The 13,107-nt window shown below is 38.8% G+C and overlaps 1 protein-coding gene across 3 annotated transcripts in view; it reads left to right on the forward strand.

The window, feature by feature from the left end:
• rnf150a (ring finger protein 150a) overlaps window positions 1–13,107 on the forward strand; it is a 94,013-nt gene that overhangs the window by 23,088 nt on the left and 57,818 nt on the right. For all 3 annotated transcript variants that reach the window (XM_052044024.1, XM_052044015.1, XM_052044033.1), the window contains exon 2: window positions 1,138–1,388. In XM_052044024.1, the coding sequence (XP_051899984.1) occupies window positions 1,138–1,388 (251 nt within the window). The remainder of the gene's footprint in view (window positions 1–1,137; window positions 1,389–13,107) is intronic.

The following is a 13,107-nucleotide window of genomic DNA, read 5'->3' on the forward strand; positions in this document are numbered from 1 at the left end:
ATCCAACTTTGCGCAAATTCTCCCATGCATTTTTCCAGATAGTAATAATGTTTCATGGGATTCATTAATGACTGGATGCAATATATATTCTATTAGTTTAATTACGGGTAGTGTTATGGTGACTATTCATTGAAATGTAGAAAGTGTATGTAGAGAGATATGATATGGGTTACCACAGAAAATGGACATTTCTAACTTATGGAGGAATTGAATTGCAAACCATTCTCAAATATGGAACCTTTACCTAACCTGGGTTATATATATCTCTCCTCTAATATGAAGACCAGAACTGTACACAAACTCCATGTGTGACCTCATCAATTTAATAAACAGTATTGTAATGTGTTTTAACTAAATGTATTTATTTTTTAGTTTTTTTATTTTAATTTAATTAAGCTGTTTTTAAATGTCTCAAAGTTCTGCAGGGCAGTGATGGGGGCAGAGGCTGAAGTTTCTCTGCTTGAGGCCCATCTGGTGGGTATTATAACAGGTAATTGTAGCTGCAGGATTAGCAAGCAATGCAAGTGAGGGCACTGGGTTGGATCGAGCATGATTTGGCCCATGGAACTTTGGGTTTCAGCAGTAAAACTATGGAGGTAGGAATAGAAAACATGATTTTCTATTTTACTTGTACTTGCTACATTGCACAATTTTTTAGTTGGATATGGCTCAGTTATACTCCTGTGCCCAACTATGAGGGGAAAATACATTATGCAGAACTGCGCATAGGTTCTCTGAGCTACAGTAAGTCAAGTGTGTCTACTACCACAGAGAGAATGTTTATATCAGATTGGGTAAAAGTGTGATTTTTCTCCCCCCCCACACTCCCCCCCCCCATAAATCACTTTTACAACATGTTTTCCTGTGATGTTTTGGGTGACCATAAAGACTGGAAAAATATCAGTTTGAGGTTAGCTCAGTGATTGTTGCACTTGGAGCCATGATTACTACCTTCATAAATCCTCATTCAGTGTACAAGGTTAATTGCTCAATTGTTAGTTGTGGCAAAACTTGAAAGTCCAAATAATGTTTTGGTGGTCTGGGCTGCAAAATGATTAGTTTGTGGGATAGGAAGGAAAAGTATTGTAAACCTACTTCTTAATTAATTTTCACTGTTTCTCATTTTGTCTTTTGCAGGTACAGGAGATATTGTTGCCATTATGATTCCTGAGCTAAAAGGACGTGAGATTATGGGCCTACTTGAAAGGAATATCACTATTATGATGTACATAACAATTGGAACACGTAATTTACAAAAATATGTCAGCCGTACCTCAGTTGTATTTGTGTCGATATCATTTATTGTGCTGATGATCATTTCGCTTGCCTGGTTGGTCTTCTACTACATCCAGAGGTTCAGATATGCAAATGCTCGAGACCGGAATCAGGTAACGTCATTTTAATCCTCTGGTTTTAGCAGGTTAGCTCACTATTTTGTTTTATATCCCGAAACAATGTTTAAATACTTTTGTCTTTATTCCTGGAACGACAGTTATTGGGTTAAACCCTAATTCCCACAGATAGCTGAATCGAGTGAGATGCAAAAACTTTCAAAAATATCTACCTAATCTAACCAGTCTCCAACCTCTGCACTTTGAGATTTAATGGAGGTGAGGGAAGTGGCAGAAAGCCGGCCTCCTCCCAGGAAGGATTTTGGCTATTTAAATGTCTTATTGCTAGATCGCCTCTGATTTAACTTGCTTTGCGGGTCTAAGCATGGCAGATTGGATTTTTTTTTCAGACCTTTGGAAAACTGGATTGCTGAAGAATGTTAAGGACAGATTTAGGAGAAATGCATTGTCCTGGTCCACAAAGGTCCACCCCCAACAATTAGACTACCACCCCAGCTCTAAGCATCCCCAGTCCCTGAACTGGGGTGTGGATGCTGACTTCTCCCACACTTACTCTTGTAGGAGCAAGTGACTTATCTGTGGCTTGCTCTGAAGAGCTTTCTGGAGACCAGACCTGTTGATCGGACCTTCCTTGTAGGTAGGGACCCTGCAAAGCAAAATACTACTGCATGGGTGGAAATGAAAAGTTCTTGGGTTTCGTCACCAATAACCTGCCAGTAATTACTCATCCCACCCCCACCCAGCAGTCTGACTCTGTCAAGATTCAGCTTCAGCTTCAGCCCATTATTTCTATTTTACATAATTTTACTTGAAAAGCCACAAGAAACAAAAACGCTTACTCTTAATTACTTCTGTTTCCAGGAATAAATCTGTTCAGCGCTGATTCCAGGCAAAGGGCTTGACTCCCGTGTGCTCTGATGGGTAAACTTGAAGCTTGATTTTTAACCCTTAGCTGGAAGTGGATGATTACAATATCACCTTTTTTGTCACCTTATTTAAAGATGCATTTCATCCTGTAAGATTCGTTTTCATGGAAAGTAATGCTTCAAAAATATTTAAAGTGGGTTGAACACCAATGCCGTACCAGCTATCTGGATTAGGTCCAACCCAAATTAATACATGAACAACTCCCCTTTTTGCCAATGTTAAGAATTTCAAAGGAAGGATGTTTGATTGATTTAAATATGTTTCTTAGCACAAAATTGACAGGCTGAGGTTTGATATGATGCCTGTTTTCGAGGGAACGTTTTGCCTGCATCTTTGGTTGAAGAATGATTGGTAGAGTATCAAAGTATTTCATTCTTTGGCAGTGGGGTTCGTTTAAAACAAATAAGTACAGGCCACTAAATGTGGGCAATGATGTAATTTGTAATCAGTAGTAGAACCCTGTTATTTAGGAAATTTGTACAGAACCTGTAGTTTTCCACTTCACAAGATTGGACAAAGTATGATGATGTGAATGAAGGAAATTCATTGGTGTGTTCCAGATTGAAAGACAGAGGATGTTTGCGTCCAATGCTGGAAATGTATGCCAGAGGCTGATTAGACTTTGCATGGGAAGTGTTTTCCACGTATCGGTCATTAACTGCTCATGCTGCCTTTTTCTACTTCCCCAGTTTAATTTAAAATAATATTCCGGGTTAACATATTTTTGAGTGTAAAGTTTTGTATATCTCCAAGATTTCCCTGATTGCTGCTTTTCTGGTTTGAAAGCCCATGTTCCTGCAGAATTTCCTTAAGTTGTGTGCACAGAACCTGGGATCAAAGTCTTTGCTCTTTGTTCTTGCTTGTAAGTTCTTGTCCCCATAGTTTTCATAAATTCCTTATTTCTGGGAGTCTGTGATGTGGAAGCAGTATTCAAGGTGTATCCTAACCAGTGTGCTACAGGCCCCCCCACCCACCCCCCACCATGAACCAACACTATTTTTTTTCAACTTGTTTCTTGCTGCCTATGCAGATGATATAGCTATGCATTACAAAAAAATTGCAATATGGCCTGTTTCCTAGGAATGCAACCTGTTTACCCCCCAGCATAACAGAAGGGTCGCCTGTATAATAATTGATCATTACCTCTTCTGAATGCATAACCAAAACAGTAGTTCTATGTGTCCTTTACTCTTATCCTAGCTTTTTGAAGTATGCAGATTGTATTTTTCTCGTGTCCATTGCTTTTTTCATCTGTTTTAAATATTATCTGCTGTTAGCTTAAGTGTTTGACCAACTTAATTACGATTTCAGAATTTCCTCTCATAACTCCAAAGCCCCTTCTAATTTAATATTTTTTGCAAGTGATCACTTTGATATGTTTCCATTTTGTTATTCATTTAAAACTCAGGCAGGCTGTAGTATAAATTTCTATCATTTTTCATACAGATAAATACTTGCTTCAAGTTTAACCAATTTTTGCAACCTTGTTATTCATATAATCAAGGTTCTGTATTGTTTAAGCAATAATCTTTGGTTAGAAGGATCATTTCCAAGATCCAACAGTTAACATAATAAATATTCATTTATGTGCAAATTGCTGAAACCTATGTAGAATTTGACCTAATAACTATAGTTGCTCTTCACAGCTGAATGAAATAGAGCTAATGTTATTTTCCTTTGACCAATAATGTCCTTTTGATTCATTTTGATGATCTGCACCACCAAAGCTAACTGAGTCTTAAAATTATAAATGTGAAATGTACATGTTCAGATAAACATAATGGAGTAATCAGAGACAGAGCTACAAACAATGTGTACCATGCTGCTCACACACACAATTACCAACAAAAGTTGTATGAGGACCCATACCATCATACTTGCTTAATGACATGGATATTGTTGGTAGTTTGGCAGCGAGCTCTCAGCATTTGCCTATGTAAATGCTGGTATATTTGGAACTTAGGTGTTTTGCATATTCAACCATATCCAAATGCGTATGCTACCAACTTAGTGATGGATTTCCTGGTAGGAATCTATCACCAAGTTTTGCTGCTGAACAATGCATAGAATCCAGCAGCTGAGTACGAAATTGCTTGAATTCCCCAGCAATAACCTGGAGAACCTGTTTGCAGATCCTGTGTCAGATTAGACTCTGTGGCCCATTAATTTTAATGGAGATAGAAAGGTAAAAAATAGACAAACTATACGTTAGGTAGATGTGTTTGCTGTAACAGTTTAGATTATTTAAATCACATCTGTGCTTTTGGTGATTTTTAATTTTTTAAATTATATTTTTATTAATTTATATCGTTAATGTCCCTGATAGAAGCATTATTAAAATGATAGCTTTGATAGATGCAAGGCTCTGCCGCTCTTTAAGTTTTTCCCAAGCAACAGTAGGGCTTGTTGTGGCCTGCACACATGTTCTGCTTTTGATGCTTAAATCCATTGTGCCACCCAGGGCCTTACTGATCAGGTCTAAGAAGTTTTTGTCCAGCGATGTATTGTTTCTAGGTAAACCTACAGAGACAACAGGATAATTTTGTATCCAAGCAAGAAGTGTGGTCGGCAGGCCACACTTGATGAAATCTGGGCTGTCAAAGTTCCGTAGTCAATGATTGCTGTTACTTCCAATGTGGTTTAATTAAAAGGCTGTACTTAATTTTCAAATATCTTGTGATAGAATTACTGATAATTTGAAAGATTTGATTTTTGCTATTCACCAAGGTAAAGAGGTGAACAAAAACCTTTTATTTTAAGAAACATCAGCTTCAATATATGTAGTATTCCAAGGCTAATATGTGCAAGTCAATAGATGGTATAGATGCAATATTCTAAGTTGGTCAGAACAGGTAGGTGTTCAGTATCTGTAAGTACAATGACAATATGCAGACTGTGGATGTTGACCTGTGGATGTGTCATTTCACTATTAGTTGAAGGTATTTTAACATGACATCATGAGAATAACTAATAAATGGAATGGAAAAAGAACTCCAGTGTTGGTGTTCTCCAAAGTACATTTTAAAGAGCTACTGTCAATGGTGCCAATATTCTTGACAGCCCATGATGCCCCAGCTGGGAATAGAACTAGCAAACTGAAGGCCCTATATCTAAGGATACAGACATCTGGCTCAAACCAAAATGCAAAATTCAAATGTAGGTGTAAGAGAAGATATAGTACCATGCAACCAAAATAAAGTCAGGAAAAGAGGTGGTCGGACTAAAGGGCTGGAAGTCTGTATTGTCTCCACATCAATGCTATGGATATTTTATATTGAAGTGAATAGTTGACTTACATTGGGAATAGGGAACCACTTTTGAAATTGGTTGGTGGCACAAAGGTACATCTGGCAACCCAAAGGCGACTATAAAAGATATGAGAAGGAGAAATGGACAACTCAATCTAAAGTGGATAATTATAAAGCTTCAATAATAATAATAATAAAAAAAAATCCACTTGAATGAAATGAATTAAGAAATTAGAGGTTCACATATTTGAAGATGCTGTGGGTAGCTTTTAAAGGCAAACAATGTTTTGGGGCTTTGAGACAGGGACATCATGTACAAACACATTTGGAAAATTGTTTGTCTCTGCAATCCATACAGTACAATAGCAATGTGCAGAATGTGGATGTTGACCAAGTAATGACTGTTGCTTTACTTCATGTAAGTGTAGCTTTACCATTCTTGAAAAAGATCAAGTACCACAGGGTGAAGTTACCTACAGACAAGGTATTGATTTGTGTTTTCGGGACAAATGAATGGTGTTGCAAAGTGAGATTCCCAACTGACCTGCTAGAAGTACATGTGAAGAAACTGGTTGTTAAATATACTGGTTTATCAGGATGATATTAATGATGGAAAAAGGTAATCATAAGGAGATCATTCCTACTAAAGCAGAAAAAGATAGGTCTTTTATTAATTTAAGTGGGGCTTTGATAAAATGAATAAGAAAAGATAATGATTCCCCAAATGTAGAAAATTATTAAGAGATTGGAGTTAAAATTGCCCTTAAAATTAACAAGAAATTAGCAGACATTTATTTATAAAAATCATCACTGGTTCAAGCATTCAATGCCATTTGAACCTTTGAGAAGAGATCTTTGTACCATTTAAGGGAAATTGGATACCGTATTGAAATAAAGGTCAACCTAAAACATCAACTGTTTATGTCCCTCCATAGATGCTGCCTGACCTGTTGAGTTCCTCCACCATTTTGTGTGTGTTGCTCCAGATTCCAGCATCTGCAGAATCTCTTGTGTTTCCAGAACGATTAGTGTTGGATTGCTGTTGCAAGAACTTTGATAATCTGATGTTAATGGGAAGGTAGTGCAGTTGTTGAGTTGCTGGACTAATAATCTGAAGGCCTGGACCTAGAGACACGAGTTCATTTCAGTTAATTAATCTTGAATTTTAAATTAATGCTATTATCAGTAATAACATCAATGGAGCAACTGAATTGTATTAAAATCTGGTTCACTGATGCCTGTAATTGCAGTCACAAATGGACTGAACCAGCATTGTAGTTAACTGCCCTCTAAATAGGTTTAGAAAGTCACTCGGTTGTCTGAAACTGCTACATTTAAATACATTTAAGAATAAAACCACACAGTCCACCCAGCATTGATTCAACAATCCCACTTCCTGCTCACTTGACCTGGCAAAGTCCTTATGTACAGTGGTCTGCAAAGTGAAATTGCCCCACAATCTGGTCAACAGTTTGACATAATTATAATCACAATAAATATTAGCCACCATGCCATATCCTCTGATGCAATCTTTGGGTATATCCTTTACATAGGCAGAGCAGACCCAGTAGAGGAAAGTGTGGCTATTGGAGCTCTTAACATTGATTTCGGACTCAATAGAATCTCATGGTATCGAGTCAAACACTGACAAGGAAATCTTGTGAATACCATCTTCCCTTAGCTGATCATCCTCCTGGAAATAGTGGGGATCTATAAATCTAGAATAAATGAAATCAAAGAATTAGCACTAGTAAAATAAAAAATTAGTATTGGAGAAATTAATGAGACTGAAAGGTGATAAGTCCTCAGGACCTGATGACCTCAATCCTAGGATTTTGGCGGAGGCGGTAATGGAAAGGGTCAATGCCCTGATTGTCGTCATCCAAAATTTTGTAGATTCTAGAAATGGTTCCACAGATTGGAAGGTAGCAAATGTTTAGGAAACTGGGGAGTGATCAAACAGAGTAGTCAATCATAGAGAAAATACTGGTATTTGTTTTTAAGGTAGTTTCATCAGGGAACTTAGACAATAATAATAGGACTGAGCAGAATCCACATGGATTTCTGAAAAGAAAATCATGTTTGACAAATCTCTTGGAACTCTTGAGGTTGTAACTAACAGAATAGATGAGACATTAGTTTATGTGCTGTATTTGGACTTTCACAAGGTGCTACACAAGTTTATTAAACAAAATCAGAATGCATGGTATTGGGAGTAATATACTGGTGTTGATTAAGGAAATGGTAATGAACAGAAATCAAGGAGTAGGAATAAGTGGGCCAATGAGGCTGGAAGGTTGTGACTACAAGGTGTTGCAGTGATCGGTGCTAGTTTCCAACAGTTTATCCTCAATGATTTGGACGAGGGGATCAAATTGGGTGTCCGTGTGGGCTTCCAGAGGAGTTCAGACAGGCTAAGTGAATGGGTGAGGGCATGGCAGGTGGAATATAATGCAAGAAAAATCTGAGGTCATCCACCTTCATTTTTAAATTATGAGAGATTGAAAAGTGTTGGTGTTCCGAGGGAGCTGGGTGTCCTTGTATATGAAATGGCTCTCCACGAATAGCCTGGCACACAAGTGTAAAAGATGAATCTTTGGTCAGAAGTGTCAGAAAGTGCTAAATGGATGATCTAATTCAGTCTTTTCCTGAGGCCCTGTGATCACAAAACGCAATCTTCAGCCAATTTAATTCACTATTTGCGATAGCAAGAACTGGCTAAGAATGCTGGATGCTGCAATGCTGTGGAATCCAACAACTTGGTTGTAGTGCTGAAGCTTTGTTCCAGAACAAGCTGTGGCTCAGCTTTTCCAGTACAGCTACAACATTGACATTTACCTAACAATGTGGGAAGTTTCCCAGTGCTCTCCTGTTCATTTAAAAAAAAGCCTTCAGTCTGGCTAATTAGAGCAAAAACAATCTTCTCTTCTGCCAGCAAGGTGATAGAAGGTTTCGTTGTCACTGCTTTCAAGCATCACTTACTCAACAATAATTTGCTCACAGATGTTTAGTTTTGTTTCAGACGAACCACTTAGATCCCGATTTCAGTTGCAGCCTTGTTTTAAATGTTGGGGGGGAGGGGGGGTGGTGGTGGGAGGAAATAGAGGCTGAATTCCAGAGATGAGGTAAGAATGATTGCTCTTGATGTTGGCAGTATTTAACTGGATGTGGCATATGAACATACACATTCAGAGGAGGAGTAGGCTACTTGAACTCCCGAGCCTGTTCTGCCATTCAAAAGGTCATGGATGATCTGATTGTAACATCATCTCTGCATTCCTCCCTGCCTCCAATAACTTTTTGCCCTCTGCTTATCAAGTGCTAAGGGCATTGAGTATAGGAGCTGAGACATTACATTGCAGTTGTGTAAGTTGTGGTGAGGCTGCACTTGGAATACTGTGTACAGTTTCAGTCACCCTGTTATAGGAAAGATGTGGTTAAACTGGAAAGAGTGCAGAAAAGATTTACAAGGATTTTGCTAGTATTAGAGGGCCTGAGTTATAGGGAGGTTGGCCAGCCTGGGTCTTTATTCCTTGGAGTGTAGGAGAATGAGGGGCGACCTTAGAAGTGTTTAAAGTGAATCAGAATCAGGTTTATTATCACTGACATATGTTGTGCAATTTGTTTTGTGGCAGCAGTACAGTGTAAGACATAAAGACATAAAAATTACTATAAGTTACAAAAATAGTGCAAAGGAGGAATAACAAGATAGTGTTCATGGACCGTTCAGAAATCTGATGACGGAGGGGAAGAAGCTGTTCCTGAAACGTTGAGTGTGGGTCTTCAGGATCCTGTACCACCTCCCTGATGGTAGTAACGTGAAGAGGGCATGTCCCTGGTGGTGAGAGTCCTTAATGATGGATGCTGCCTTTTTGGGGTACTGCCTCTTGAAGATGTCCTTGATGGCAGGGGGGTGGGGGGGGGGGGGGGTGGTGGTGGGTTGTGCCTTGATGGAGCTGGCTGAGTCTACAACCCTCTGCAGCCTCTTTTGAACCCGCACTTTGGAGCCTCCATAGCAGGCAGTCATGCAACCAGTTAAAATCCTCTCCACCATACATCTGTAGAAATTTGCAAGAGTCTTTGGTGACATACCAAATCACCTCAAACTCATAATGAAGTAGAGCCGCTGGCATGCCTTCTTTATGATTGCATCAATCTGTTGGGCCAAGGTAGATCCTCTGAGATGTTGCCCAGGAGCCTGAAGCTGCTCACCCTTTCCACCACTGACCCCTCAATGAAGACTGGTATGAGAGGCATAGATAAGGTGGACAGTAACTGTCTTTTCCCCAGGGTAGGGGAGTCCAAAACTAAGGGGCATAGATGTAGGGTGAGAGGGGAAGGATTTTAAAAAGGACCTGAAGGGCAACTTTTTAACACTGCGGGTGGTGAGTATATGGAACAAGCTGCCAGAGGGTATATGGAGGGGCGGTGCTTAGAGGAAAATGGGCAGAATGCAGGAAATTGTGACTAGCTGGGTGGGCACTGTGATTAACATGGACTCATTGGGCCAAAGGGCCTGTATCGATCCTGTATTGCTCTGTGACTCTATGACTTTATGACTCCATCTCACTCTGCCTTAAACTTAAAGACTCTGCCTCATCTTTCTTTCAGGAAGAGAGTTCCAGAGGCTTGTGATTCTCTGAGAGGAAATAATTTGCCTCATCCCTGCCATAAATGGACAACCTTTAATTTTATACAGTGAACCATGGTTCTAGATCCTCCCAAAAGAGGAATTGTCCTTTCAGTGTCTTTTTAAAACCCCTCACTAATGTGTATCAAGGAATTTTAGTAAAATTGTTGATGGAAGACTCTCCACTGCCAGGAATTGGACCCCATTCAAAGAAAAATGGTTTGTTGTTGGAATCTATCATCTACAGTTGGATTTTCCTCAGGCTCTAACCATCTTTTAGCTGATTCTCTCTTTGATAAGATCATAAGGGAGGATGATTGCTGATGGCATGGTATTAAATTCTATTCCCAACTCAAACAATAGATACTTGCATCAAAACCTAGACAACATTCAGGCATTTGGCAATTGCAATTATGCCACTCATATGCTAGGCAGTGGCATCTCCAATAAAAGTGGAGTCTAACCACCTATGTATACCATTCAGTGTATTACCATTCACCCATCATTAACATCCTGGAGACACCCATTGACAAGATGCATAACTGAACCAGCCAAATAAATGCTCTGGCTACAGGAGCAGGCCAAAGACTAAGTATCACACAAATTCCCCAAAGCTCTCCTCCCATCTGGAAGTCACAAGTCGGGATATGATGTGAAAGTCCTTCAGTGCTCAAGAATGATGCTATTCATGATAAAACAGCCCACTTAATTGGCACCCCACCAACAATCACAAGTATGTACTCCCTGCCAGTGCATTATGGTTGCAGTGGGCACCATGTACAAAATGCACTTCCAAAAACTTAACAAGGATTCCATGATAGGATCTCCCAGAACCACGGTTTTTCACCATCTGGATGGATATCACCACCTGCAGGTATTCCTTTAAGTCTTCCACTGTTCTGACTTGGAAATATCTCACCATCTTTTCCTCTTGCTGAGTCTGGTTACTGGAACTCCCCACCCACTGGCACTGTCGGAGTACTTTCATCAAATTGACTGCAATGATTCAAGAAGGTTTGCCATCTTCACAGGGGCCATTAAGCATGGGCAAGGGAATTCAAAATGATTCTTAATCGCTTAAGTGAAGAAAGGCCCCTTCATCTTGGTCCTTATCTTCTGTTTCTAGCCTACCACAGCTATGGAAAAAATCCTCTTTAGAATTTTATGGGCCAAGTTAGCTGTAGCTGACAGTTTGAAATGATGTTCAGCCATACGAGTTGATACAAGTCCTAAATTTCCATGCATGCTTTGACCCAAAATGTTAACTATTTCTATTTCTACATATGTTGCCAGATCTGCTGAGTATTTCCAGTATTTTCTGAAATAAATATTGTGTATTTGCAAAATTAGATTGCATGCTAATAAATCATTCTCATTACAGTGTCAGTGTTTCCTTGAAGTACAAGGACTAAGAAGCTATTTTATTATTATTTTTAATTGACCTTGAGGTTCAATAATATGCATTTGCTTCTGAGCTGGTGTGTGCAAACAAGATCTGCTCTCTGTTGACACTTTTTTATAATGGCAAAAGGTTAGATGCAAACTATTTAATAAATTTACATTTTACCAAATCAATAGACTAGCAATCACTTCTCCAAAGGGCCTTTACAACATGAATTATCAGTTGTAAATGGTTGCATTGAGATTAATTTGCACTTGCAGTTCAAGTATAACAATTTCATGACATGCAATAATTTTGAATGGGAAGCTTTAGAGGTTGCAATTATTTTCCACTTTTGTGAAAGTAAATAGTCCAGCTTGTGGAGAACCAGAAGGCATGCTGTTTCACTTATTTATCACAACTTGATCAACATTTTTATGAACTGGTAACGGTGAACTAATATTTGCAATTATTTTTGCTCTTACTACAGTTTACAGAAAAGACACAATTTACAGAAATCACTGTAAACTTTCTGTGGTATATACTTGATATTCAGGTGAACAAAATAAAATTCTATGGCACTTTTCAAAGTAGGAGCAGTGTGCCCTCCTGGTGTATTAGCCAGCAAGAAAACATAATTTATCAGCTAACATTTTTCAATTATCTTACTGTTGTCAGTGGTGCCCTGCTGCATGCAACAGTAGCTACAGACTCAAAGCTGTAAATTATTTCTGGCACCCTATGCAACATAAAAATATTTCTGTCTTAAAGTTATGCCTGATCTTGTGTTGATTAGGTCGTAGAACTATTAGAGCAGCTCTGATTTATTTAATTTTTACTACTTAGAGTCTGTGCTATATTTCTCAGCAAATCCCATGGTTTGATCTTCAGTGGTGAAGATCAGTTGTGGTTGGGGTCAGATTCCTGAGAGATTTTTGAGGTGAGAGAAATAGTGCTGCATGCCAACTTGAAATTCTTACTGCTTTTTTAAAAAGACATTGGTGTAGGCCTGTGAGTATGAGCAGGCTGCCTGCCATAATCTTGACATTATGAATGTGGTGTGCGAGCAGGTGAATTAATGAATGGGAACTGCATGCTTTGAAATATAGCACAAATGATGTACTGTAAAATACTGAAAAAGCCTCAAACCTTTGACTTTCTCAATGTCAAATCCTCTATCTGTATTTTTATGCACTTCCAATTATTATAAACTGGTCACCAAACTTTTGATGCAGTTATGAAAAGATTTTGTAAAGTGGAAGAAGATATTAAGAGAACAACTGAAACCTTTTTTTCTTTCCCTTCCCCCAACCCCCCCGACTAAATCATTCAGCTCCTTGTGCTAGTTCCACCATTCATTAAGGTTATGACTGATTTTATTTCAATCTTGGTGCCACTTCCTTGCACTAACCCCATATGTCCCCTGTTCTTTGTCTATCAAAGTGAAGTATTTTGCTTTAGCAGTAAAATCTGTACTCATCATCTGAGGTCTTGTTGCTTTGTTGAGACATTAAGCTGTGACCCTGTTGCTCTCTTGTGTGGATATTTATGGTGCACCAAGACATCTGA

Source organism: Pristis pectinata, chromosome 2, assembly GCF_009764475.1.
Source record: "Pristis pectinata isolate sPriPec2 chromosome 2, sPriPec2.1.pri, whole genome shotgun sequence".
In the NCBI taxonomy this organism is placed as follows: domain Eukaryota; kingdom Metazoa; phylum Chordata; class Chondrichthyes; order Rhinopristiformes; family Pristidae; genus Pristis; species Pristis pectinata.